General features: G+C 55.5%; 1 protein-coding gene across 1 annotated transcript in view; it reads right to left on the bottom strand.

The window, feature by feature from the left end:
- TCERG1L (transcription elongation regulator 1 like) overlaps positions 1-8,207 on the bottom strand; it is a 71,734-nt gene extending 63,527 nt beyond the window's left edge. The window contains exons 1-3 of the mRNA XM_088519990.1: positions 7,938-8,207; positions 7,353-7,499; positions 6,180-6,360 (exon numbers count right to left, since the gene is read on the bottom strand). Coding sequence (XP_088376116.1) covers positions 6,180-6,360; positions 7,353-7,499; positions 7,938-8,207 — 598 coding nt within the window. The remainder of the gene's footprint in view (positions 1-6,179; positions 6,361-7,352; positions 7,500-7,937) is intronic.
- Positions 8,208-25,337: the final 17,130 nt, after the last annotated feature.

Raw genomic sequence — 25,337 nt, 5'->3', positions numbered from 1 at the left:
TTATTTTGAAAATTTAGCGTACAGGTAACACATTGAAAAATGCACTCAATTATAGTCCTTCGGTCTTTTTCTTCAGCTTTGACTGCAGGAAAACATCTTCTTCAAAAAGATAGGAATTTCTTCCCCAAAAGAGCCACATAACAAATGAAGAGAGCAGAACGCGTCAGGCAGGCTGAAGGCTCTGGAATGTCCTGGCTGTCCCGGAGGAGGAAGAGCAGCGCAGGCCCCGGCGCCTCCTCCCCAAGGCACCGCGGCGTCGCTGCCCTGTGCCTGGCGCCTGCTGCGGGCGCCCAGCGAGGGCTCCGTGCTCCGCTCCTCCCGCGGGCACCGCAGCGCCCAGGCCACCCGGGACCCTGCGGCCTTCCCTCCTCGCCCAGCACGGCGCAGGGCCGCGGCGCCCGCGGGGACGGGTGGCCGGAGCGCCCTGCAGCGCCGCGCGGCTCCGGGAAAACACCCGGGACCCAGCAGCGTCCAGAGGGACCCGCACGGCCTTCTGCGTGCGCTTGGAATACTCAGTATTGCAAAGGCGCTGCACGGGAACGCATGCACCACGGAGGGTGCATGGAACTGAACACCCACGCGGTTTAACTGGGGTGACCTCACCTAGCTAAACACTTTGACTACAAAGTTCGCAAAAGTTTCGGGGTCTCAAACCTCACAGACAGGCGTACGAGCACAGTCTTCTCTTTGAAATGAAACACAAGTTTCTTATTTTAATTCCTCAAGCAGGTTGTCACTAACAGGGCCCGGTGCCCCGCGGTGCGGAGGAGCTGCAATGGCCCCTGCAGGAGGCAGAGCGAGGACACAGCTCAAAACCAGAGAGTTTAGGGGTTTCAAACTTAATAACCTGGAGCTGAACTTCACATCTGCAGAAAGGCTGTGATTATTCAGATTTGATGTGCGCATTATAGTTCTTTATGTTGAAAATAGCAGTAATTTTTTTAGATAATTCCCCACAAACTGATAGCACCTGGAGAGAGAAGCTATTTTTATTATTGTTTTATTCGCTGCTAGGATTAAAGGGCTGTTTGTTACATATCACTGGGATCAAGCATTAGGCATTCTCCTTGCTTGCTCCACTCAGCTCTCTACGATTTTAGAGATGATTTTCTGGTTCCATGAAGGTAATAGGACCAATATGCTACATGCAGGTGGTCTAAGATTTCACTTGCTGAGTAACAGTTCCCACTATTTCCATAGGAATAAACACAGCTCAAAGGAGGATACACACAAACTATAAAAACATGGTTTCCTTTTCCAAAAGGAATGACATCTTGGGAACAATTTTTCAAACTTGTTTCTGCCCTGCGCTGTGCGAGAGGCTGAGCAGCGACTGCGCGGAGCTGGAGGCCGCCCCGGCTTCCTGCAGACACCCGAGCAGAGCGCCTGCTCCAGCGGAAAACCCCGCACAGGCGTTTCCAAAGGGAAGAGCGGGGACACGGCCGCGGCTCGGGGAGCCCCTCGCGGCATTCCGTGCACAGCTCCGGACCCGGGAAGAGGGGCCGCGCGCGGCCCTGGCCGCTCCGTGCCCGCTGCCCACCGGAAAACCCCAATCCCGGCCTGCAGAACTCGGGTTACGGAAAACCTGGTGGCCTTCCCACCTCAGCACACACACCTTGGGATCTAAGGTGGTAAACAGGGAAGCAGTATCCATCAATACATGAAATGAAGCTATGAGTTGACTTAAATAGCGCATATATCTCAATGCAAAAGAAAACTTACTGATACTTCTGCTCTTCTGCGCTATGAAGTTAAAAAGAAAAAAAAGCACATTTGTTTTTATATATACATATTGCATGTGTCTGCCAGTAACACAACAGCAGTCCTAATAGCTTACTTTTCTGCCCATATGCAATAAACGAAAGTACCTTGTTCTCGCCAAATCAAAACAGTTCCTGCAAATCACTGAAAGACGAGACTTTCTTCATAATGGGATCCTGGGATGGCAGTAAGGCAATATTACGGAGGAGTCAGCCTTCCCATAAACGTACTGCATACAGTTCTACATAAATAAACTTCAGTGAAAAGCAATCGTAACTGGAGCCTGAAACAGTGCTCGATTCGGGTAGGTCACCCACAGAGCACAGGCCTTGGGAAGCACAACACAAAGTCCCGACCCTGCACAGGGACGGCTTCCCGCACAGGGACGGCTTCCCGGACACTGCCCGGGTATTCCCGGACACTCCTGCAATGCTCCGCTCCTGCCGGAGGGATCAGTCCCGGAGCCGCCGCCGAGGAAGGCCGAGGAAGGCTGCAGCGCCCGCACCAGGGCCCAGGGTGCAACTTCCAACCGAAGAGAACAGAGTCAGCAAGGATGAACAGCTTATTAGGGGATATCACAGGTCATCTTTATACGTCCTGGAGTAGAAGCACTGCTCTATGCTGCTAAATATGTCCAAGAGCACCAAAACCCGCACGAGTGACCCTCGTGCTTCTCTTCGTCCTCTCCCTTCCTACGACGGATGGAGACCTGCTTGTTCGCCAGCAGCTCTGTATTTGAGGGACATCTTTGGGCTACAAACAGTTGTGAAACCTGTGCAGCTGTTTTCTCCAAACCTTTCCAAAGCAGCAGGCCCTTTCCACAGTTCCCAGTCAGGTTCTATTTTGTCCACGTAAAAAGACAAAAAAGAGCATCCAAGGCTGCTGCCACGTCCGGGCAGCATCTGCCCTGGGCCACCAAGCACTGTGAGGTGCCATTCCAAAGCCCTGGAATCTGTTTCATTACTCCGGCCATCCCTTTGCTGGAACAGGAGGAGCTTCGTGTCCTGTGTCACCCTGACTGCACCACTCCCCACCCGCAGGACTCTTGGGTATCCGCATTTCCACCACAAAATGCAGAACCTCTTACCCTGACAGGGAAAAAAGGAAACGGGAGGAAACTCTCGTGCAGCTTTTATCACCGCTTTGTGTTGAATGTCATCTAACCCACGTAGCCGTCGGCGGGAACCCAGCAGGACACTGCACGAGCGGCCTCGCTGCCCTCCCGCGTCGCCACGGCGCCAAAGCGAGCGGCCGGGCCCACCGGGGAAGGCAGCGCTCCCTCCCCAGCACGAGGGGCAGCCGCGATTCGCACAGGGACGTGGCCGCGCCGAGCTGCGTCCACGGGCACCTCGGGGCAGGCAGGAGCCACGCGGAGCTCCAGGGCTCCCAGAGCGCCAAACCCCGCGCTGCTCTCGCCCCGGGCAGGGAACAGAGCACGAGCGGACAGCGTGGCCTGGCTGGTGGCTCCTCATCCCGCCCTCACGGAGCGCTACACGAGAGCCAGAGCCCCGCAGAGGCCCGGAGCTCCCACGGCGCCTTCCGCCCGGCCCTGCTCGTCAGCCGGATGAGGGGATCCACAGGACACGCAGGCACATCCGACGCGTGACCAAACCCACCGCGGCTTCACGCCGGGAGGGACAGCGCAGCGGGACAAACACCGCTCCTGCCTCTCGCACAAGAATCCTTCCTCCCCAAAAATACAACAGCCAACAGGAATAAAATGAGCTGTTATATCTAGGGAGAAACTCAAATACTATTATTCACTTTAAATACACAAAATTTGAAGTATATAATTCTATGTTTTCTAACATATTAGAGAATTACAGCAACTTTCTCTTCTATCAGCAAATAACACCTTCCAATCACTGATTCTCCCAGCTGTTAAATTATGTACATTCAACTAACTCAATACTTCATTCCTTTATCTAATGTTGCTGATAAACTGAGAAAATAATTACATTATTACTGATAACCGTGGATGGCAAATCTTCCTGTAAAAAATGCTTCCGAAATGAATGCAGCCACATGGTCCACAAGAAGGTTGTGGACTTTTCGGTTTAAACCATCCCTGTAATTGTCCCTCGGTGCTTCCATTAATCTTTACATTGGGTGTGAAGATGACATGGGGATAGCTCAAGAACTAGCGCGACGCTCCTCCCAAGCGTTATGTCTGTGACCGTGTGCATGGCCGTGGGTCGGGGCGGCCGACGTTGGGCCTGGCGTTCTCGCGGCACCGCCGCAGCTCCGCGCTGCTCCCCGCAGCTCCGGGGCTGGTACTGGATGAGCACCAGCTGGAGCGTTTCCTCCACCCGGGCCAGCCCCCGGGAGCCTCGCACGGGCCAGAGCAGGACAGCACGGCGGCCTCCCGGGGACGCGTTGTCCTGTGACGGGTCACGGCTCTCGCGCAAGGCCGAGGCCCTGAAAGCCTTGGAAGTCCAGAGCGGATCCAGAAGTTAACCTTACTCATCTTAGCCATCCTCCGTGGCTCTCAGAAACCAGCATCAAGAAGCTGGAAAAGCTGCACTCAGGAGAAACCCTAAGGCGAATGCATTTTCTCAAAAAACAGCAGAGTTTTCCTTTTTGTATAAATCCACAAAGAAATGCTAAACCCACAGAAACTCACAGTCACTACAAAATTGGCGATGACCACGTGCTGTCTGAGAACACAAAGTCTTTAGGCTCCGAGATCAAACATTGCAGACCCGGGAGAAGACGGGATGCTGCAGGGCTGAGCAGCCAGGCCAGCGAGGCAGGGAATTGTGGAAGAGGGGGATGACCAGGAGCAGGAGGAGCTGGAGAGGCGGAGGAGGGACGGGAGCAGCAGCGGCCGGCGCGCGGGACGCGGGGCTCGGGGACGGCGCGCTCACAGCGGGGCTGCGCAGCCAGCAAGAGCCCCTTGGGGACAGCCCTGCCAGAACCGGCCACCGCGGAGACCAAGGAAGGAGGGAAGCGGAGCTGCACCAGCCTCAGCCACCCGAGAGCTCTGCAGCCAGGACACACAGGGTTGAGGTCTTATCCCTCCCCAAAAACCCCAAAAGCAGCAGCAAAGCACATGCTCTGAAACAACCTGTTCTTCTCTCCTGCAACTTGGAGCGGGCTCGTAAGGCCACCGCAAGCAACTCCTAATGCACTGCCAGACGAACCCTCTCATTGCGGGGCCTCACTGTGGACATGGCCTGAGTTGACGGCCCCGCTCCAGAGCGCGGTGTGAGCACCGAGCGGCGCCCAACGCAGCCACCCAGCAAAGCGGGGTGAGAAGCACTGCCCTCCGCACGCACGGCCACCAAACCCGCTCCAGCGGGCTGGGGACACCGCGCGGACCGACATCCGCAGCACATCCGTGTTTCCCTCTCTCACCCGTGGCACTATTATCCATGCTCGCTATCACTCGCAGCACAAAGCCAACAAGCACTAGAGTGGAGCATCAAACAACGGCAGGAGCAGATGCAGCTTACTGTAGAGTACTGCTAAAGACATTAAAATACCGGATGGATTTGAGCTGTTCAGCATGTTTCAATGCTGAATAGTATTCACTGCTAATTGATCGCTGTGGCAAATTAACCCAAACAATACAAAGATCTCTGCCAGCACACTCTTACTGAATCTCTGCATTACTGGAAAAATATAAGACAACTGTGTGTGCTGTGCAGTTTCTAAATAAGAAATATGCAAAATAAGACAACCAAGTGGCTTTGTGAGCAACTAATAAACACAGTTTCCACATTTCTTAGATCAAAACTCATGTCAGCAAGCCATTAAGAACAGTCTGACTTTGAATTTGAGAGTGCGTGGTGGCGGTTTAAATACCAGCAGCATTTTACTTCTTAACCTTTTCTGTGAGACAGCTGGTAGTTCAAATTAATACAGCAATACCAAAACAGGTCCATCTTTAGAGCAGTATGCTGTCTGTTCTTTTCAAGGGTAAAGCTTAGTAGTAGGACTAGCAACAATTTTCTGCTAACAGCTGTAACGTCATGCAGATTAATGAAATTTATTTCATGAATATTGTCTTGCAAACTAAGTTTTAATGAGTTGATGGATCAATTACTCTTCTCTACTAATAGCTGTCTACACAGATCACATCAAAATCTTAAAATTAGCAACTGACACGAAATACATGCAAACTACACCAGCAATTTCTTTAGTTTGAAAATATACCAAGTGTCCTGCGGGTGCTCTGCCTGTGCCTTTTGGAAGGGGACAGCTGGTTACTGGAAAACCTTACAGCCCTCTATGGTTACATATGCTCTTTTCTTTCTTTAAAGTAATTTAGAGGATGAAAAGCTTTTTACAATCAGGGTTCTAGCAAAAGATTGCCATATGAACAGAGCGAAACTCTTACTTTAGATAATGACTTACTCGGCTCTGGGAGCTGTTAAGAATAGCCAAGGAAAGGCAAGAATTGAGGTGTCACTGACCTGGCAGGAGCTGAGGTGCCAGCACCACGGCGGGCAGGGGCCTCGAGGCGGCGCCTGGCCTCGCTATAGCCATAGCTACTTGATTTGTCATTAACAGGGGTTTCTCATTTCCCTGGAAGATTCTCGACTCCTCAGGATGTATCCAGGCTGAATCCAGAGCAAATGCATTATTTAAATATATCTGCCCAACATAAATAAATAAGATGGTGTTAAGGATGAAGACAGTTCGTTCGCATTTTTATTTCTCTGAGTTTTGTATCTTTATCTCAATATTATGATATGGATAGTATCTGAATTCAGGGGTAAACTTGGAGAAAAAAAAAAAAAAGGAAAGAAAAAGATTGATTTATGCGCCACGAGCGTGGTAGGCAGCAGTTAGCTGATCAGTTCCAAATTGACAGGCTTTTAACGTGACTAATCAGCTTATAGAGCATTGCAAAGGGTAACAGGCCGTGCCAGCTGTGCCCCGGACACAGCGGCTCCAGGACAAGCCCCACTGCAATAGGGCACGTTCCAGCTTTTCCTGACCTGGGAGAAGGGGAATGGGATAAAACAACAAGAGCCAATTTTAATTATTTAGGTAGATTTACACACGTGCCTAACCTCAGGCAAAGAGAAGGCCCGAGCTGTGAAAGGGCAATTCATGAAAAGGGCAGAACTGCCAGCAGCGGCACGGGGGGCAGAATTTCACCCACTCCGGCCCTTTTCTGAGGAAAAAAAAAAGATGCACTGAGAAGCGAAAGCCCCCAAAATCACCTTATGTGGTGGCAATAAAACATTTTATCTAATTTAGCCAGCTATTAAAGCCACTTTAGCTCTCCAGCAGCCCAGAGCAGGGAAGGTCGGGAACCCCAGGGCCGGCTGCCCCGCTGCCGCCCTCGCTGTCCCGCGGCCCCGCTGCTGCCCCACAGCAGCATCCCGGCCCCACTGCCCCCCGCAGCAGCATCCCGGTCCTGCCGCCCTCTCCTGCAGCAGCATCCCGGCCCCGCTGCCCCCCGCAGCAGCATCCCAGCGGGTCCCACTGCCACCCCCGCTGTCCCGCGGCCCCGCTGCCCCCTCCCGCAGCAGCATCCCAGCCCCACTGCCCCCCGCAGCAGCATCCCGGTCCCGCCGCCCCCCGCAGACCCCGCGGGTCCCGCCGCCCCCCGGTGGGTCCCCACGCGCGGCGCTCACCTTGCAGCGCGGCGGCCGCTTCCCCGGCCAGCGCTTCCCGGCGCGCGGCGCGACGGACGGTGCCAGCAGCGGCGGCAGCACCGGCACGAGCTCCACGGCCGAGGAGGGCGCGAAGCCCACGAGCGGGGCGGGCGCCCCCAGCACCCACTGCGGACAGAGACGGCGCGTGGGGAAGGAGCCGGCGCGGGGGCTGCGCGCGGCGCGGAGGCGAGCGCCGGCGCGGGCAGCCGGAGCGCGCGTGGGAGCCCCCGCGCGCGGGGCCCGCGCTCACGGCGGGTGAAAAGCGGCAAAAAAAGATAAAAAAAACAAAGGGGGAGAGAGAAGGGGGCGTTGGAAAACGAGCGCAGGGGCAGCCAGGCACGGAACGGGCAGCGCGCTCCGTCTCTCTAATACGCCTCCAAATTGCTCCTTTTTATCGCGCACGCGATTAAAAACAAAATTGAAGGAAAAAAAAAAGGAAAAATACACAAAAATAAATAAAAATAAATCAAACCAAACCCGTCAGTCTCGGCACGACAGGCGCGTTTTTGCAGAGAGCCGAGAGGAAGCGCGGGGCGCGCGGCGGCCGCGGGACGGCGGCCCTACCTGTGCGCGCAGCAGCGGCGGGGCCGGCGCGGCGCGGGGCTCCCGCAGCAGCAGCGGCGGCTCGCGGGGCAGCGGCTCCCGGGGCAGCGGCCAGCCCGGCGCGGGCGGCAGCAGCGGCGGCGGCGGCGGCAGCAGCAGCGCGGGCGGCAGCGGCAGCCCCAGCGGCAGCCCCGGCGCGCCGGGCGCCACGCAGAGCCAGGGCGGCGCGGGCGGCTCCGCGCCCAGCGGCCACAGCAGCGGCGGCCGCGGCGCGGCGGGCGGCGGCAGCATCGCGCATGGCCCGCGCCGCGCAGCCCGAGTCCGCGCGGCCGCCCCGCCGCGCCCCGCCCCGGGACCGGCCCCGCCGAGCCCCGCCCGGCCGCGGGGCGGGAACGGGGCGGCCGCGGCGCCGCGGGGGGCGCCAGGAGCCGGGGGGGCCGCGAGGCCGCGGGAAGGGGCCGGGCGGGATCCCCGGGGGAAGGGACCGCGGGAAGGGGCTGAGGATGCCGAGAAAGGGACCAGGGGAAGGGGCCGGGGGTGTCGGAAAAGGGTCTGGGGGCGCCGGGCAGGACCCCGGGGAAGGGGCCGGGGGCGCCGGGCAGGATCCCGGGGGAAGGGACTGGGGGGAAAGGGCTAAGGGTGCTGGGCAGGATCCCGGGGGAAGGGGCCGGGGGAGCCATTTGGGGCTGGTTCCCCTCGGGGAAGGGGCCGGGGGAGCAGTTTCTCCTCCAGGAAGGAGGCACAGGGGGACGGTTCCCTCGGGAAGGAGGGAGCTCCCGCAGGCACCAGCCCCGGCCCCTGCCGAGGCAAGGGAGTAGTTAATAAAAATGGGGAATTCCAGGCTGCCCGGCCATGGGCTCTGCTGCTTTCCACAGTAAATCCCAACAGGAAGGTCACTGCACGGTCCTGCACGGAGGGCGACGTGGCGCGCGCCTCCCGCTCGGGGTGCTGCTCCCCTGAGCAGCCCTCCTGCCTCCAGCACCGCAAGGCGCGCCCCAAACGCAGGCGTAAATAAATAAATGGGGGAATAAACCACCCCCGCCGTCTCGCTGCCTCCAGGAGCGCCGCTGGCCTCCCTGGGCCTTGTGGCTGCTGATGGCACCCGCTGCTCGTCAAAAATGAGACCTTCGCGCAGGACGTTGCCCCTGGGGCCGCGGCCGCCCGCGCGCTCGCGCCGGTGCCGTGGTGAACCGAGGCCCAACAGGCAGCAGCGCCGGGCGCGCAGCCGGGACACGGCCGTCCCGCGCAGCGGATCCGCACGGGACCCCCTGCCCTCCCGGCGCAGCCCGTGCCCTCCAGAGCGGCCTCGTGCGCAGCCGCCATCTCCGTCTGCCCCAAAGCAGTGCTCAGCGCAGGCCCGGGAAGGTGCCTGCCCACGTACCCCCCTCATCCGCGGGAGCAGGCGCTGAGCGGAGCGACTCCCTCCCGGACTGCTAATGACATCCCAGCTCCCAGCGTCTCCCGCAGAAATTAAAGAAATGAATAACAATAAAACAAGCCGAGCCTGAATTCACAGAACATATGAGCGCTTCAGCTTTACAGTTGAAAAATCATTGCTTACATTTCTCTGCCAAACCACCAGGATTATTCCAGTTCTTCATCATCGTGGCAAGCCAAATGCTGCACAGCGAGGAAAAGCAAATACCCAGCTGCACTGACGCCCAAATTTGTAAATCGCCAAATTCCCAAACTGTCAAAAAGTAATGGAAAAATTATTGCATCAAGCCTATTCAGCCGTACATAGATAAACCCGGGACTTCTTAAAGCTGTACAGAGCAAAGTCAAAGGTCGGATAAATTAATGTATGCGCGTCAGCCTCTCCAAATTTATTCCTGTGCAAAGGAATTGAGTCGCTAATGACAGTGAATAACCTTAGCAAAGGTAATTCCCAAGAAGCTTTGAAATCAAATTATTGTATGAAATGCAGGTAAACACAAGCTCAGGAAAATATATTGCTCACAATTATACTCAGAGAGCCACTGGGAAATGCAGATGTGAGCAATCTGCAAAGTGACAGAAATCAGATAAAGAGAAGATCACTTCTAAATATTTTAGTCCTTGGGCTATTTTTTAAGCACAAAAATCACTTCATGTTAAACATTATTGTAAATGAGCAGAGAAACAGAAAGGTAATGACAAAATAAATAAATAAATAAAAGGTTCTTTCCTCGGAAAAGCAGCAGTCCCTAAGTAGTCTGTCTAACATACAGTAGTTCATCTATAAAGTACTGAAAATTACAGCAAAATAGCAAACTGTACTTTGTTAGTCTTAGATACTGGAGGCTTAATTGGGGAAGAAAAAACACAATTTGAAGAGTTTGCAATGGTGTCTGCTCCCCTCTGCTCTAGGAGACACATTTACTGCCATGTACAGCCTTGCAAATCGTTGAGATACTTTTCCAATGTATGTAACATTGACGATATTACTTTTTTTTTTTTGAAAGGACCATAATTCTCTTGTTCTCTTGAAGGTGGAGGAGAAACATCATTTCTTCGACATTTCATTTCCTGTGTTGAAACCACACATTTCCATTCCAGTTTATTTGTTCTGCCTCATCTCAGACTAACCTCTTCCCTCAGAAATTATTATAGGCTAGCCTAGATTGAACATCTGCTTCATTATTTAAAGCAAAAAGCAGCGGGTTATTATGCAGACCCGCACAAGCACCAATTAATAGACTGCAACCCGAACCGCGAACACAGACACGCCGGATTCGGTGCACCTGCGGGAGCGGGGCAGGGACAGGGACGGTCCTGTCACCCCATCTCGGTGCAATGCGGTGGGGCAGGGACGGTTCTGTCACCCCATCCCGGTGCAATGCGGTGGGATAGGGACAGTCCTGTCACCCCATCCCGGTGGATTGCGGTGGGATAGGGATGGTCCTGTCACCCCATCCCGGTGCAATGCGGTGGGATAGGGATGGTCCTGTCACCCCACCCCGGTGCAATGCGGTGGGGCAGGGATGGTCCTGTCATGTCACCCCCATCCCGGTGCAATGCGGTGGGATAGGGACGGTCCTGTCACCCCCATCCCGGTGCAATGCGGTGGGATAGGGACGGTCCTGTCACCCCCATCCCGGTGCAATGCGGTGGGGCAGGGACGGTCCTGTCACCCCATCCCGGTGCAATGCGGTGGGATAGGGACAGTCCTGTCACCCCATCCCGGTGGATTGCGGTGGGATAGGGACGGTCCTGTCACCCACATCCCGGTGCAATGCGGTGGGATAGGGACGGTCCTGTCACCCCATCCCAGTGTAATGCGGTGGGATAGGGATGGTCCTGTCACCCACATCCCGGTGCAATGCGGTGGGATAGGGATGGTCCTGTCACCCCACCCCGGTGCAATGCGGTGGGGCAGGGCTGGTCCTGTCATGTCACCCCCATCCCGGTGCAATGCGGTGGGGCAGGGATGGTCCTGTCACCCCATCCCAGTGCAATGCGGTGGGATAGGGATGGTCCTGTCACCCACATCCCGGTGCAATGCGGTGGGATAGGGACAGTCCTGTCACCCCATCCCAGTGCAATGTGGTGGGATAGGGATGGTCCTGTCACCTCATCCCGGTGCAATGCGGTGGGGTAGGGACGGCCCTGTCACCCCATCCCGGTGCAATGTGGTGGGATAGGGATGGTCCTGCCACCCACATCCCGGTGCAATGTGGTGGGATAGGGATGGTCCTGTCACCCACATCCCGGTGCAATGTGGTGGGATAGGGATGGTCCTGTCACCCACATCCCGGTGCAATGCGGTGGGATAGGGACAGTCCTGTCACCCCATCCCAGTGCAATGTGGTGGGATAGGGATGGTTCTGTCACCTCATCCCGGTGCAATGCAGCCGGCGCGGTTGCTGGCAGCAATTGCAGCTCCCTCTCGCTGGGCTGAGGCCTCCCCGCAAGGGGACCCGGTGAGACGATGTTCACAACAGGAGGTGAACACGGAGCCTCAATTCTCTTCCAAAAATTAAATGGCGAAACGGCCTCATCAGGGGATGGCGAGGGAGAAGGGCCCATGCACTTGCCTGCGTGCCACAAGGTGCTGTTTGTTGGTCATATTTATCTTCTCTTCCTACCAGAAACACACACGTGTTGTTTTCTACATGGAATATCCTTACAAGACTCTACCTAGCGTTAAATGCCAGAATTTGTGTGGAGGTGTGTGTTAACATCTTCCCGATATTCTTTCTCATTAAATGCTTTGCTAATAGTAGGTGGGCAAGTCTGTATAAGCTCCACAACTCCAGGCGGCCCCAGCTCACCCGGTCAGTCGTCCGAGGAGAGTTTCCCATCCGACCATCCTGCAGCCCGGCTGAACGCCCGTGCGCACAAACACCAGCTGCCCTTTCTTTCCTTGGGCCTCCTCTTCCTACACTTCAAGAAAATTAAATTATGGTTCGCTTCTTCACCGGACCTGGGGACGTTGTTGGCTGTTATCCAGTCTAATTGTGTGGCAGATCTATAACAAAATAACAATATGCAGGAGATGCGACGTGGTCGAAAAGCAGTAGCTGGGTAGGCCAGGAGATGGCTACAGAAGTGACGAGGTCGACCGCCTCCAAACCCAGGCTCCTCACACGGCTCCCGCTCTGCTCCTCCCGGCCGCTCCGTCGAGCGTGGTGCTGTTGAGTTCAGCCCCAGCAGCTGGCATGAATCAAAGGCACCTGAGAGCAGCGTCCAGAAAATACCGCGTTTCTGGGGAAAAACCCGCGGCCAAGGGCCGGGAGATCCCACCTCCTGCTGCCACCCGCGCAGGGATGGAGAGCGCTGGGCGACGCGCTCCGCGCAGGCCGGCTCCGAGCGCGCTGGGAACGGGAGGCCTCCTCTCCTGTCCTGCCTCCCTTCCCTGCGGCGTTCCGGGCTCACCTCCGGGGCGCGCAGTGTCCCCCAGGGCCGCGCGGAGCCGCGGACGCAACGCCGCCGCCACGCGCTGCTCCTTCCCCCGCCAACACGCACCGGGATCGCGGGGTTCGGCTCGGGAGGGCCCACGTGCGCCGCCCGCGCTGCCGCTGTCGGTCTGCGATCAAGGGATGTCCTTGCAGCTGAGAAAAGCAACACGGAGGTTGTCGTATTTCCCCGCTCCTCGCGGAGCTCATGCCAAAATCCATGATATTGGAGTGCCCCTGGGAATGATAGTCTTCCGCTGCTGACAAGCTCGTTACACATTTTCATGAACCAAAGGAGCATTTACTGTCATCTTGGAGCCTGATGTGCCTGCACTGCTGAGGAGACGGAGCGGTACCCGGCCGTCGGCAGCGCCGATCCCTCCTGTCACTCCAGCCGCGCTCCTAATTGACTCTGAAAGACTCTCCCCGCGCTCCGAGCTGGAGGAAGCTCTTGACAATGATGCTGCTGCCTTCGTAGCGGGATTGCCTGACTAAAGAAGAGAGAAGCGGGGGGAAGCAGGGACCTGGTAATCATCTATAAATATGCAAAAGGACTGCTGACAAGAAAAAAAGCATTAATCTGTTTTTCATGCTCCTGCTGGATAGAACAAGAAGCAATAGTCTTAAATCGCAGCAAGGAAAATCCAGTTTGGCTGTAGAAGGCATTTTGCAAGGGTGAGGAGGGAGCGGGGCCGCGCAGCACCGCAGCATTGCCACTTCCCACGGGGACGGGACGAAGGGAGAACCAACAGACAGCCCACAGTGGAAGGAAAGAGAAATGTCTGGGCATAACTTTGTGCAACTGTTGTAATTTCAGCTTGGAAGTGCCTTGGGGAGAGAGAAGCCTCTAAGATAGCTAATCAGCCTAATGTTTGGTCACACATTAGCACTTGAATACCCCAAAGAGCGCTTTAGATATCCAAATAGCCAATTTAGCACTGAAAGCAAAGGATTAGACCCATCATCTTCATTTTCAAGTCTGAAAACGGGTCTACAGCATACGAAGAGAGATGCCTTTACTTAAGATCTAAATTATAGACTTAGGCTATAGAATTTCTTACTGAGGAAATTATTAGCCCCTTTTCTTGTGGGTGAGGCTGTCTTGTGATGAAACAGGGCAATACCAGGTAATGACTGCATTTCCAGCGGTAATGGCACTGTCCAAGCCAGGTAAGCACCCCTGGGAGCAGAGCAGCCCCCCGGGAGGGTTTGGGTTGGGAGGGTGGGCGCAAGGCAGGCTGTGCCCGCTGTCCTGCGCGTGCCGGCGCCGAGCCGAACCGCCACGGCTGCACCAAACCCCTCGCCACGCTCCGACCGGCCTCTCCGCGCTCCGACCGGCCTCGCCGCGCTCCGACCGGCCTCTCCGCGCTCCGACCGGCCTCGCCGCGCTCCGACCGGCCTCGTCACGCTCCGACCGGCCTCCCCACGCTCCGACCGGCCTCGCCGCGCTCCGACCGGCCTCCCCGCGCTCCGACCGGCCTCTCCGCGCTCCCAGCGCGCTGCCTCGGCACCGGCAGTGCCGGGAGCGAGTTTTCCAGCTGCCTTTGCAAGTGCCTCTCAGGCCACGCTGGTGATCCTGCACTGCAGAGGGATCTCGTCGGCCGTCGCGGTGTCTTGCACCGTGCGAGGAGCGAGCGTGACCGTGAGCTGCTTTGGCTTGGCAGTGCTGGAACGCCTGGTTCAGCCGCGCAGCGCAGCGCTCGGAACCCCATCCGAGCAGCTCTCATTCCTTCCCGAGCAGAGCTGTCAAAACACCCAGGCAAACAAATGACCCAGCCAGGTGATTATTCTGTTGAGTTTTCTCATAAAAACATAGACTAATAGTCTGTCTCTTGGGTTAATCCCTATCTACTGCACTAGTCATTTGTTTCCAAAGTAGTAAATAGCAGATATTTCTCAAATGTATGAAAAAAACCCACTATGCACCTAATTGTGCAGTGCTGTATATACGAGGAAGGAAAATGAGCTTCCGATTCCAGCTAGTGATCAGCTTATAGTCTGTGGCATAAGGATTGATTGTCCTTACATTTTTTGTTCTAGCCAGCCGAATCACAGATGCTATTTTTATTCTCATATGCAGCTCCTCCAAAGCTCTGATAAATCCTGTTTCTTGGAAATGGTGGCTACCGGAGCGTAGTCACCCAGCGCCTAAACAGAAGGGATTAAACCCGATGTCTCAAACTGTTAGGTTCTCGCATTATTTAAGTGCTAATGCCAGGTGCCCGAGGAGGAGTTATGCAGTACATGCGCACGCCGCTGATGGAGCAGGTTCCACGGCTCTTCAGAGCATGAATCAATCCCTCACTGAGCAAATTCCTCAAAGCAAAGGCATCAAACCAAACAAAATCCCACACCGAAACTGCCTCCGCTCCTGCTCCTGCAGGATCCGGTCTGTGCCCGGCACCGCTGCCTGCGGGTGCTGCAGAGCCCTGCGAGCCGGGTCGCGCGCGGCCACAGACCCAGGACAGCGCTGGGCACAGGGGCCTGCACCGGAACGCACAGATTTTAATGCAGGATTTCCTCTTTTTTTTCCTAGCTAAATATGGAGTGCAATTATTCCTCACCTCCTCCTACCTGTCTGCTTTCCTATATATGGTGAAGCAGGAGTTTTCAAATGAAATATTGAGGAAGGGTTTAGAGAATACTCTCCCATTAACATTTTCATATTCCCTAATTATCCATTTACTCCCCCTGTCTTCGAACTTGCCTTTTTCAGCTTTCTTAATGGCCACATCAAGAAATTATAGCAAATCTTAACCCTGCTGGGTGCCAGATTACCCAAGCAGCAGTTTGGACAGCTATCAGAGCAGCACACGACTGCACAAAGATGATTAAGTGGCAAGCTACAGCTGAACTGTAAAATAGGAATTTCCTTATCACTTTACTTCAATCAATTTGTTTTCCAGTGATTTACACAAGACTCTAAAAAGAAGTTATTTTTATACAAAGATGGAGTTATTGATACCAATGCTTCCAACCCTGATTATTTCGGAAGGGAAAACAAATGAGAGATCAGTGCACTGCAGTGTCCCCGTAAACAGCAAACGGGAGCATGCAGGTGATGGCAAACTTCAACCACCACTGCTAGCACAGCCAGCCTTGTTTACTAAAATCCAAATTCATTCTAATCATCGGGGATGCAGAAGTCAAATTGCTTGTTTCTTTAAAAACAGAACTAAAGCACAGTGCAGAATAAAGCTCTGCAGGATTTTGCACACAGCAAGACAAATTCAGGTAGTTAAGAAATAGAAGGGGGTTCAAAGAAAGATGAGTATTTAAAATGGTTTATTAATGAGCACACAAGAGACTAAGTTTTGGGGCACATTCGACTTCACGAACTGCAGAAGAAAGAGCACACTCATTGCAAGAATGATTTGCTTTCTATATAGTCAGACTGAATAACTTCAGTTAGCCACTCTTAGCTCCATCCCATTGCAGCAGAAACATAAGGGCAGAGACAGCTGCCTCTGACATCCTTCCCCAGAGAGCAGGCTCAAGCCACTCGGCTCTCAATATTCCTTTAGATGAGCCCACAGAGTCTCCACGCTGCTCTGGGACTGCAACAACCTGTTTTCCCTGTGCACCAAGGTGGACCAGGCGAGGAGGGCTAACACCCGTGCAAGGGGCCTCCTCAGGATGCATCCACACGATAGCTGTGCAATGCAGCCAGGGTAAAACCCTGACCCTCGTGCAGCCACTTTGCGGCACTGGCAGGTGCATTGGAAGAGCAGGGATGGAGGGAAGGGAGCCTCTCCCTGACGCCGGGAGGGCACAGGTATCAGCGGGGTGTCACACACACCGCCCCGGTGACGCTGTGTGCCGTGGGCAGGCTCTGGCTACGCCAGCCAGAACACCCTCGTCATGTCCTAGCACTCGGAGTTCCTTTGGAAACTGCCAGTTCTCCAGGAGCTGGTCTCAGAAAATCCACGGCGGATCTCTGTACGGATGACTGTTCGTGTGGCCAGATATTGTCTGTGAGATAATTGAGTTATATTTTTAAATCATTTTCTCATGCAGTTAATAATCATTTTCTCATGCACTTAATTGGAACGTTAAAATTAGGCTGATGCAGAACCTCTTGCCTGGCCCTCCAGAATGTGTTTGTGCTGGTCCATATGTTCCAGAAGGGCCTGAGGAACCTTCTGTAAGAAGATACTTGTAATAGGCATAGCTGACCAAATAGAGCAAAAAGGACAAACCTTGTTCCCCAGCCTTCCCTCCTCATAACTTACTCATTGTCTAGAAAAAGTCTATGGACTCTGAGAGGAAAGCAGTGTCATATTCTCTGGATCAGATTTGCAGCTTCCTAATCCTCCAAAACATCAAGGCCCACATTGGCCAGGTAGGGTTTGCAGAAAGCGCTGAATTGCAGCTCGTGTATCCCAGACGAGAGCCGCTAGGGCCTGGTTGTAACTTTATGGAGGCAGAGGAACGCTTCCCAGGGCCACCCAGAGCTGGTGCCGTGCCCCACGTCCACGGATCCCCCCGCAGGAGCGCGTGCGGACAGGTCCCGTTTCACGAGTTTCGGCAAAATAAATACGTGATAAGCGTGACGCCTCTCGCCAAAAGCGGTGGATGCCAAAGCAGCATAAACAACAGATGGTGCCATCTCCCATCTACCTACGGCTCCAGGAGAGGCTGTGCGGAGCATCAGATGAACGCTCGCGCAGAAGCTCGGCAGGACGTGCTGCAGCACAGGCTGCAAACGCGTCTTGGGGTCCCCCAACAGCCCCTCTATGAACAAGGAGCAGTCAAACCCGCACACGCTGCAGCACGAGCAGGGCAGGCAGGAGATGCTGCAGGAGCCCAGCAGAGCCGCCTGTCACAGCCCCAACAACCCTCCTGCTCCCTCCAGAGCCGCTGGCGTCTCCCCGGGTGGCTGTAAACCCAGCCTGCTCCCACCGCCCTGTCGGACCGCTCCGTATTTTGGCACTCGGTGGGTCCTGTGCAAGTCGGCAGAGGCTTCAGACCACACTTGCACTCACACTATTCCCTGCTTAAAAAGGATCAGTTTTGGAGAAAAGACCTAGAAACAAAAGTGCATCTGTTACCTAATGAGCCAAGCAGCGGAACAGCCTCACGCTTTAGTGGACAGTCACAAGGCTCTCCCTGAAACCTGCTTTACTCCAACTCAGTGATGAACCTTCTAAATAAATGTTTACAAAACGGAAGGGGTTTTCATTTTGTTTTCTAAGGAGCTCTGAAACGCAGGTACCGCCAGAAACCCCCATCGGGGTCCGCTCCAGAGCTGGCCGGGAGGCTCTGCAGGATCCAGGGGCCACGTTGTGCCCGTGCGCGGGATGCAGGAGCGCCCGGGCGGCGGGCACGGCGCGGAGCGCACCGGGGGCACCGCGGCCGCGACGCCGCTCTGCGGAGCAGGGGCTGCTGGAAGGCGGGAGCCTCCCGGCCCGCTGCCCGGCACCGGGAACGCGGGAGCGCTCCCGCCAGGACACGCTGCTCCCATGGAACAGTCCCGCCAGGACACGCTGCTCCTGCAGAACGTTCCTGCCAGCACATGCTGCTCCCGTGGAGCCTCCCGTCAGGACACGCTGCTCCTGCGCAGCGCTCCCACCAGGACACGCCGCTCCCACAGAACGTTCCCACCAGGACACGCCGCTCCCGCGGCTCCTCGCCGTCGGTAGCCCACGCGCCGGACGCGCCGCCCGCGCAGGAGGGCTGGCGGCGGAGGGCGGATGAGGCAGTTGGCGGATCCGTCCCCGGCTGCCTGGCCCGTGCCGGGAGCCGCGGGCACTTGGCTCACCGCACAGAGGGGACAATCGTTACTACCACTGCTTTTTTTTCCAAGCTACACATACGTGTTTTAGCCTCTTAATTAGGTCTTTTGCCTCCTCCTGTTAACATGGCTACGTCAAAGCTTGCTACAAGTTCAAAACTTCATCTCTTCAGCCACACAATTTCATTTTTATGAGCTTTATCCACTTTGTAGTAATTTTAACAGACTGCTGTTGCCTAATTATTTCTCTTCTCAGATCATTGCTCTTAATATTTCTATTATTCCGGATTTGGAGACAGCACGCCAGATCACTTATCTACAAAACCATTTGGGAACCAAGAGCAGAAATGTCGGTGCTAAATCACAGCAGCGCCCGCGTTCCTTAAAACAGCAGCACGAGGCGGCGGCGGCCGCCGCTTCCAGCACCACCGCGGGGACGTGGGGAGGCCCTGGGCCCGCTCGACCCTCGCGTTGGGCACGGACGCTTCAAAAACCACCTGCCCCCTCTGCGGCACTTGCACCGGGGCAGGCAGAACCCGGGGTGACATTTTAAGGTGATTCTCCATCACCGAACAGCAAACGCGGTGTCTTCACTGGACCTTTCCTTTTTTTTTCCCCCAGCTAACAAGAAATGCTAAATTTTATTAAATACCAGCAAGATTCAGTGAGACAAGAGTGGCCTTAACCTAACTGCTCTTTTCCAACTGCGCTGCATGGCCCTGCTTTTCTCATGAAATATTCCAGCCAACAACCAGCCCTCCCTCTGCCCCAAATCCAGCAACAGCAAAGGTCAGTCCCAGCACTTCCCTCATCATTCCTCATGGAAAAGACCCCCCACGTCCCGTTCGGGGGCGAGGGGACAGCGGCGCTCCAGGCCCCGTCTCCCGCTGCGGTTGTCGCTGCCGGTCACCGTCCCGGCCAAACGAGCTGTTGAGCTGCTGCTGATCGAGCGGCGACTGACGAGGCCGACGTCACGTGCACGGGAGCTGTTCAGCAGCGCTCACGAGGGTCTACAACACGCGAGGAAGAGAGAGAATTACTGATCACATCTCATGCAAGTTGTGAATAACAGCGCTGTGGCTTTCAGCCTTTAGATTAGCTCAGGAGTGAAAAAAAAATATGTGAGTAGTTATTTTCTTATTTAATAAGAAAAAAAATATTGCTCAGAAGGAACTAATGTTAAAAATGGTAGAAATTGTTCAGCTGGTTGCAAAACAGCCGAATTTGAATGTCAGACACTAGGATGCAACTGCTGCCCGGCAGCTTCCCCGGAGAGGCTGGCAAAGCCCACGGCAAGTGATAGAATCGTGTTATTGTTTCTTCCTTGCTTGATTTTTATAGGTAGCTTACGCCGAAGATTAAAACTATCCTCATCAAGTGTACAGCTTCGCTCGCAGTGCCATATCCCAGTACATGCCCTTGACTTCAGCACCAAATACGAAGAACAACCCCACCACCAAGAGGAGTCAGCAGGATCCCTGTGGACAGCTCCGGGGGGATATTCCATCCCCGCAGGTGCTGGCCTCTCCCGGGAGCTCTCCACGCTGGGCGCCGCTTCCCGGGCTGGCATTGCCAGGGTCCCCACTGCGGTTTGCTCCGGGGAACAGGACGCCCCCTCCGTGTTTGCTGGCAGAAGCCAGCGCTATTTTACCTCTTGCATCCTTCCCTTCGTTAGCTGGAGACTTTCTGATCCCCATTTCCTTGGTTTTGTGTGCAAGGCTTTAAGGAAGAAAGTCTCCAGAAAGTGCATGCCTTGTTTCAGCTGGGGCAAATGCACTGGCTGTTGTAAGGCAATCTTCCCAGCTGACACTTTGTCACCATGTCATTTGTGTCTCAAGACTGATTCATACTTTGTTTGCTGCTCAGAGAGAAGATTTTGTTGAATAATCATCTTCCTTGGGTGAGAACTTCTATTTTCAGAAATGGTCCATGAAGCAGCTCATGTCTTAATGAGCTTTCCTACAGGCTACGAGATGACATCAAGAACCTTCTTCGGTTGTTTTTTTCCTTCCCTCTTCCTCAAAGAGCAGAATTCACTTGCGATGCCAGCAATAGCTGCCAGCTATGAAGAAACGAAGCCCCACGCAGAGCTACGAGCTGAACTTAGCACCAGCGTTTCCCAAGGTCTCGCACACGAGTCCTGCTGTGGAGGAGCCGCTTTCAACCCGAACAAATCCACGTTCTGAAGATTTCACAAGCACAGCCCGTCACTCGTTCTGTGTCCACCATGGGGAAAACTCACCCACACGGATGTGAAACCTTATCCCTGTGGCGTGCCCTTGGAGTCCTGCGGATCGGCACCGCGTTTATTGGGATGGCCAGCGGGAACCCCTGCAATGTCCAGCTGCCAGATGTTATTTTCTATTTATTCTGCCTATCTTAATATCTTTAGGAAAAACAGATCTGTTACAGAATTCTAAAAATAATTCTCTAGGTTCATCCATATATTAAGGATTTTACATTGGTTAAGCTTAAAACTGGATAGTATTTCTTCACTTATTTATTCAATTAGACAAGATATTGGGCAGCTTAAGCTTTCATAAAGTCATCTACACTCTTCCTCTGTTAGACGTGATCCAATTTCCAACTCTACCCTCCAGAAAAACCAAGAACACACAAAAATACCCACTTCCTCCTCCCTTGCAGAGCACACACTTTTTTTTCCCTCTTACTAGCAGTATCACAGAAGTCTTATTTTGCTTCTCAACACTTGCTTCTGTTGTGCCTGACATACTGGAATTTTAAATATACATCAAGCTCACCTAAAAGAATTTATTGGTCCAAAGCATACCTGGCTAATGGTTATCATGAGACTAAAGGTTACTACATATAGTCAGTTCCTTTAAATAATGTCCTTTGTTCTTTTAGTCATCAATTTAATGCCACCTTCCCAGCTTTATTTTCATAAGCTTAGCTCCTGGAAAACTTTAAAGTATGTTTCAAAGATACATATACAAAGAAATCTTTGGGACAAAATCCAAAATATTGCTTTCTTCCCCTATAGGGAAAGGAATGGTTATTTTTAATGTAGAAATGCATATGTTCTTAGATCTTCATAGGAAGATAGGAACATGAATAAAGCGGGGACAGAGAATTGCTAAGCAGCTTTAAAGAAAAACGTCAGCCCCTGCAGCTCTTCTGTGAGGAGCCACATCCAGGCACTCCCCGTTACTCCTCACGGAGCAGTAAGGGCAGTTTTAGTCTTGTGGTTGACCTTGCAGGGCAGTTTAACCCTCCCGACCTCCTGAGCTTTGCTAGCTTAAGCCAAGAAGAGCAAAGATTCTTATAAGGAAGAGAAAAAACTGCCCCTGCAACAAAAGGGCAGTTTGGAGAGCATCCCATTTCCGTGCTGGTGTCCCGGCCGGGAAGCGCCGCCCGCTCCCAACACCACCGCGGGCAAGGGCAGCTCCCGGCCAGGGCCCTGCTCCAGCTCCCCAAGCCCCTTCCAGGACGAACATGGATCCACCTGGGAATCCTCCCGGCAGGGCCCTCGCTGCGCTGCTCCGCACGGAACGGGGAGGAGGCAGGACAGGGAGCCCGAGCTCGGGCTGCTCCGCACGGAACGGGGAGGAGGCAGGACAGGGAGCCCGAGCTCGGGCTGCTCCGCACGGAACGGGGAGGAGGCAGGACAGGGAGCCCGAGCTCGGGCTGCTCCGCACGGAGCGGGGAGGAGGCAGGACAGGGAGCCCGAGCTCGGGCTGCTCCGCACGGAGCGGGGAGGAGGCAGGACAGGGAGCCCGAGCTCGGGCTGCTCCGCACGGAGCGGGGAGGAGACAGGACAGGGAGCCCGAGCTCGGACTGCTCCGCACGGAGCGGGGAGGAGGCAGGACAGGGAGCCCGAGCTCGGGCTGCTCCGCACGGAACAGGGAGGAGGCAGGACAGGGAGCCCGAGCTCGGGCTGCTCCGCACGGAACGGGGAGGAGGCAGGACAGGGAGCCCGAGCTCGGGCTGCTCCGCACAGAACAGGGAGGAGGCAGGACAGGGAGCCCGAGCTCGGGCTGCTCCGCACGGAGCGGGGAGGAGGCAGGACAGGGAGCCCGAGCTCGGGCTGCTCCGCACGGAGCTGGGGAGGAGGCAGGACAGGGAGCCCGAGCTCGGGCTGCTCCGCACGGAACGGGGAGGAGGCAGGACAGGGAGCCCGAGCTCGGGCTGCTCCGCACAGAACGGGGAGGAGGCAGGACAGGGAGCCCGAGCTCGGGCTGCTCCGCACGGAGCTGGGGAGGAGGCAGGACAGGGAGCCCGAGCTCGGGCTGCTCCGCACGGAGCGGGGAGGAGGCAGGACAGGGAGCCCGAGCTCAGGCTGCTCCGCACGGAACGGGGAGGAGGCAGGACAGGGAGCCCGAGCTCGGGCTGCTCCGCACGGAGCGGGGAGGAGGCAGGACAGGGAGCCCGAGCTCGGGCTGCTCCGCACGGAGCTGGGGAGGAGGCAGGACAGGGAGCCCGAGCTCGGGCTGCTCCGCACGGAACGGGGAGGAGGCAGGACAGGGAGCCCGAGCTCGGGCTGCTCCGCACGGAGCGAGGAGGAGGCAGGACAGGGAGCCCGAGCTCGGGCTGCTCCGCACGGAACGGGGAGGAGGCAGGACAGGGAGCCCGAGCTCGGGCTGCTCCGCACGGAACGGGGAGGAGGCAGGACAGGGAGCCCGAGCTCGGGCTGCTCCGCACGGAGCCGGGGAGGAGGCAGGACAGGGAGCCCGAGCTCGGGCTGCTCCGCACGGAGCGGGGAGGAGGCAGGACAGGGAGCCCGAGCTCGGGCTGCTCCGCACGGAACAGGGAGGAGGCAGGACAGGGAGCCCGAGCTCGGGCTGCCACCACGGACGCGTCCACCCTCCGTCTGCGACGGACGGAAGGAGCTGGGGAAAGCCACCCGCTGCAGGCGCCTATCTTAAAGGAGGCTAATAACACCCGCGCTGCTGCCTCTCGATAGAACATTCTGCTGCTGGTTAATTCACAAATGGCCTAGCACCCCTCCAAGCCGGCTCCGCTTCTCCGACCAAAACACGGCGACGCTTCGGGACGCGGCGCCAGGGCCCCCGGAGGAACCGCTCCTGTGCGGGACACCAGTGCCCCGGCGCTCACCTTAACGAACCGCCGCGCTCCTGCGCCTTGTGCGCTGCTTTATGGACACTGAGGATCACAACGTTTCAACAAACTTCCAGCTAGCCACATCTTTCTAAAACATCCCGTAATTCCATACTCCCCTGCAGACTCTCGGAGCTCTGCTATTACTTTCGCACGTAGCTCTCTCGTTTCACTTCAAGCTGTCAATTATTTTTCCCTTCTGTACGAAGCGCAGGGGGGTCCCTGGAGCCGAGCCCAGGAGCACCCCGACTCCCGGCCTCTCCAGCTATCCCATGTCACATCCCGGGACGGACACAGCCTGTCGGCTCCCACCGCACCCAGGGCCCTCCAGACCTCTCCATATCCCTCCTTTGATGCTTGAAAAAGACACAAACGTTTGTACTTATTAGTTCTGACAAATAAATGGCCAGAGTGTTTTATCTGTGCTGCCTTTTTTTCCCTCCCATTCTTTGGGAGTTTTGCAGCCATCCAAAATTTAACAGCGACTGGGCAGACCCTCCTTTCCGTGCCTCCTATTTCAGCCGTTGAAGTGGGATGCAGCCCTCCAATCTCCTCCGAGATTTTGGCAGTCACTGAAGCTTCTCTCACTCCCCAGTCCATAAATTAAGCCCAAACTCTCCCTGAGGAGGAACAGGAAATTTAGTGCTCCTGCACCGCTAGGAAGCTGCAGGGTTTTATGGAGGAGCTCAGTTTAGTTATGCAGCAGTGAAGGTGCTCTGAACAGCAACAAAAAATCAGCACAGCTCCAACGGCAGGGAAATGTCGAATTTCCTGCAGCTCTACTTAAGACTGGTTACATTAATGCATTATCAGACTCTCCAGTTTGTTCATTTGCTGTAGTAAAACTGCCAGAAGCACAGAACATTTCGTGCCTTCGCCTGCTAGAAATAATTTGACAGGGGTTGAAGATTTGATCGCTCTGATTATATTATTGTTTGTTGAATACCAATAATAGCAGGCTTTAAAAAGAATAATTCTAATTCTCTTCACTACCCGGCTGATAGCAGCCAGATTTGAGATGATGGCCATTAGGGGAGGAACTCCACGGTTCCTGCTGCTTCTCCATGAGCAAAGGAGCAGGAAGGTCCCCGGGATCCCGGAGGCGGCGGCGCTGCTCCCGCTCCGGGCTCCAGCACCGCGGTCCTCCTGCCTGGCCGGGCAGCCTCCGTGTCCAAGGACAGGAGCGGACCGGAGCCAGGCTCGGCACAGGCGGCAGCACCCGCAGCACCTGCTATTTCACCGTGCGAGAGGCTCCCAAGCCATTAGTTTAAAGAAACCTTTTATCCAGGTGTCCCAGCTGGCCAGGGAGGCTGGCACCGAGCCCAGACATCCGGGCACATCGGCCGGAAGATCCAAGGGGACAGAAGGAGCTTGTGGCCTGAAGCAAGGAGGAGAATGACCCTACAGACCCCGCTGCGAGCGCACATCGCTACACACACCCCGGGCTTCTCCTGCTGAAGGGTTGAAACGAAGGCAGAAGGGTTCCCTAAACACCGACACGACGGGGCAGAGCGGCGCTTCCCGACACCATCGCAGGGTGCCCCAGGGCAGTCACTGCACAGGCCCAGACCGGGAAGCCAGTCGGAATAAAAACCGTCTCCAGCTCCGAGGAAAGCCCGGCCCGTCAGCGCCTCCCAGGCTAAGAATATCGGCACGTTGTGACAATCCCTCGTTTGGAGCAGTTATCCGGAACACTATAGATTGGTGTTGGGATCTTCCCAAAAAGACCTG

This window comes from Tinamus guttatus, unplaced genomic scaffold (assembly GCF_059628265.1).
Source record: "Tinamus guttatus ecotype Peru unplaced genomic scaffold, ASM5962826v1 Tinamus_guttatus_pri_ptg000079l, whole genome shotgun sequence".
Lineage (NCBI taxonomy): Eukaryota > Metazoa > Chordata > Aves > Tinamiformes > Tinamidae > Tinamus > Tinamus guttatus.
This window is presented reverse-complemented; position numbering and strand designations above follow the sequence as displayed.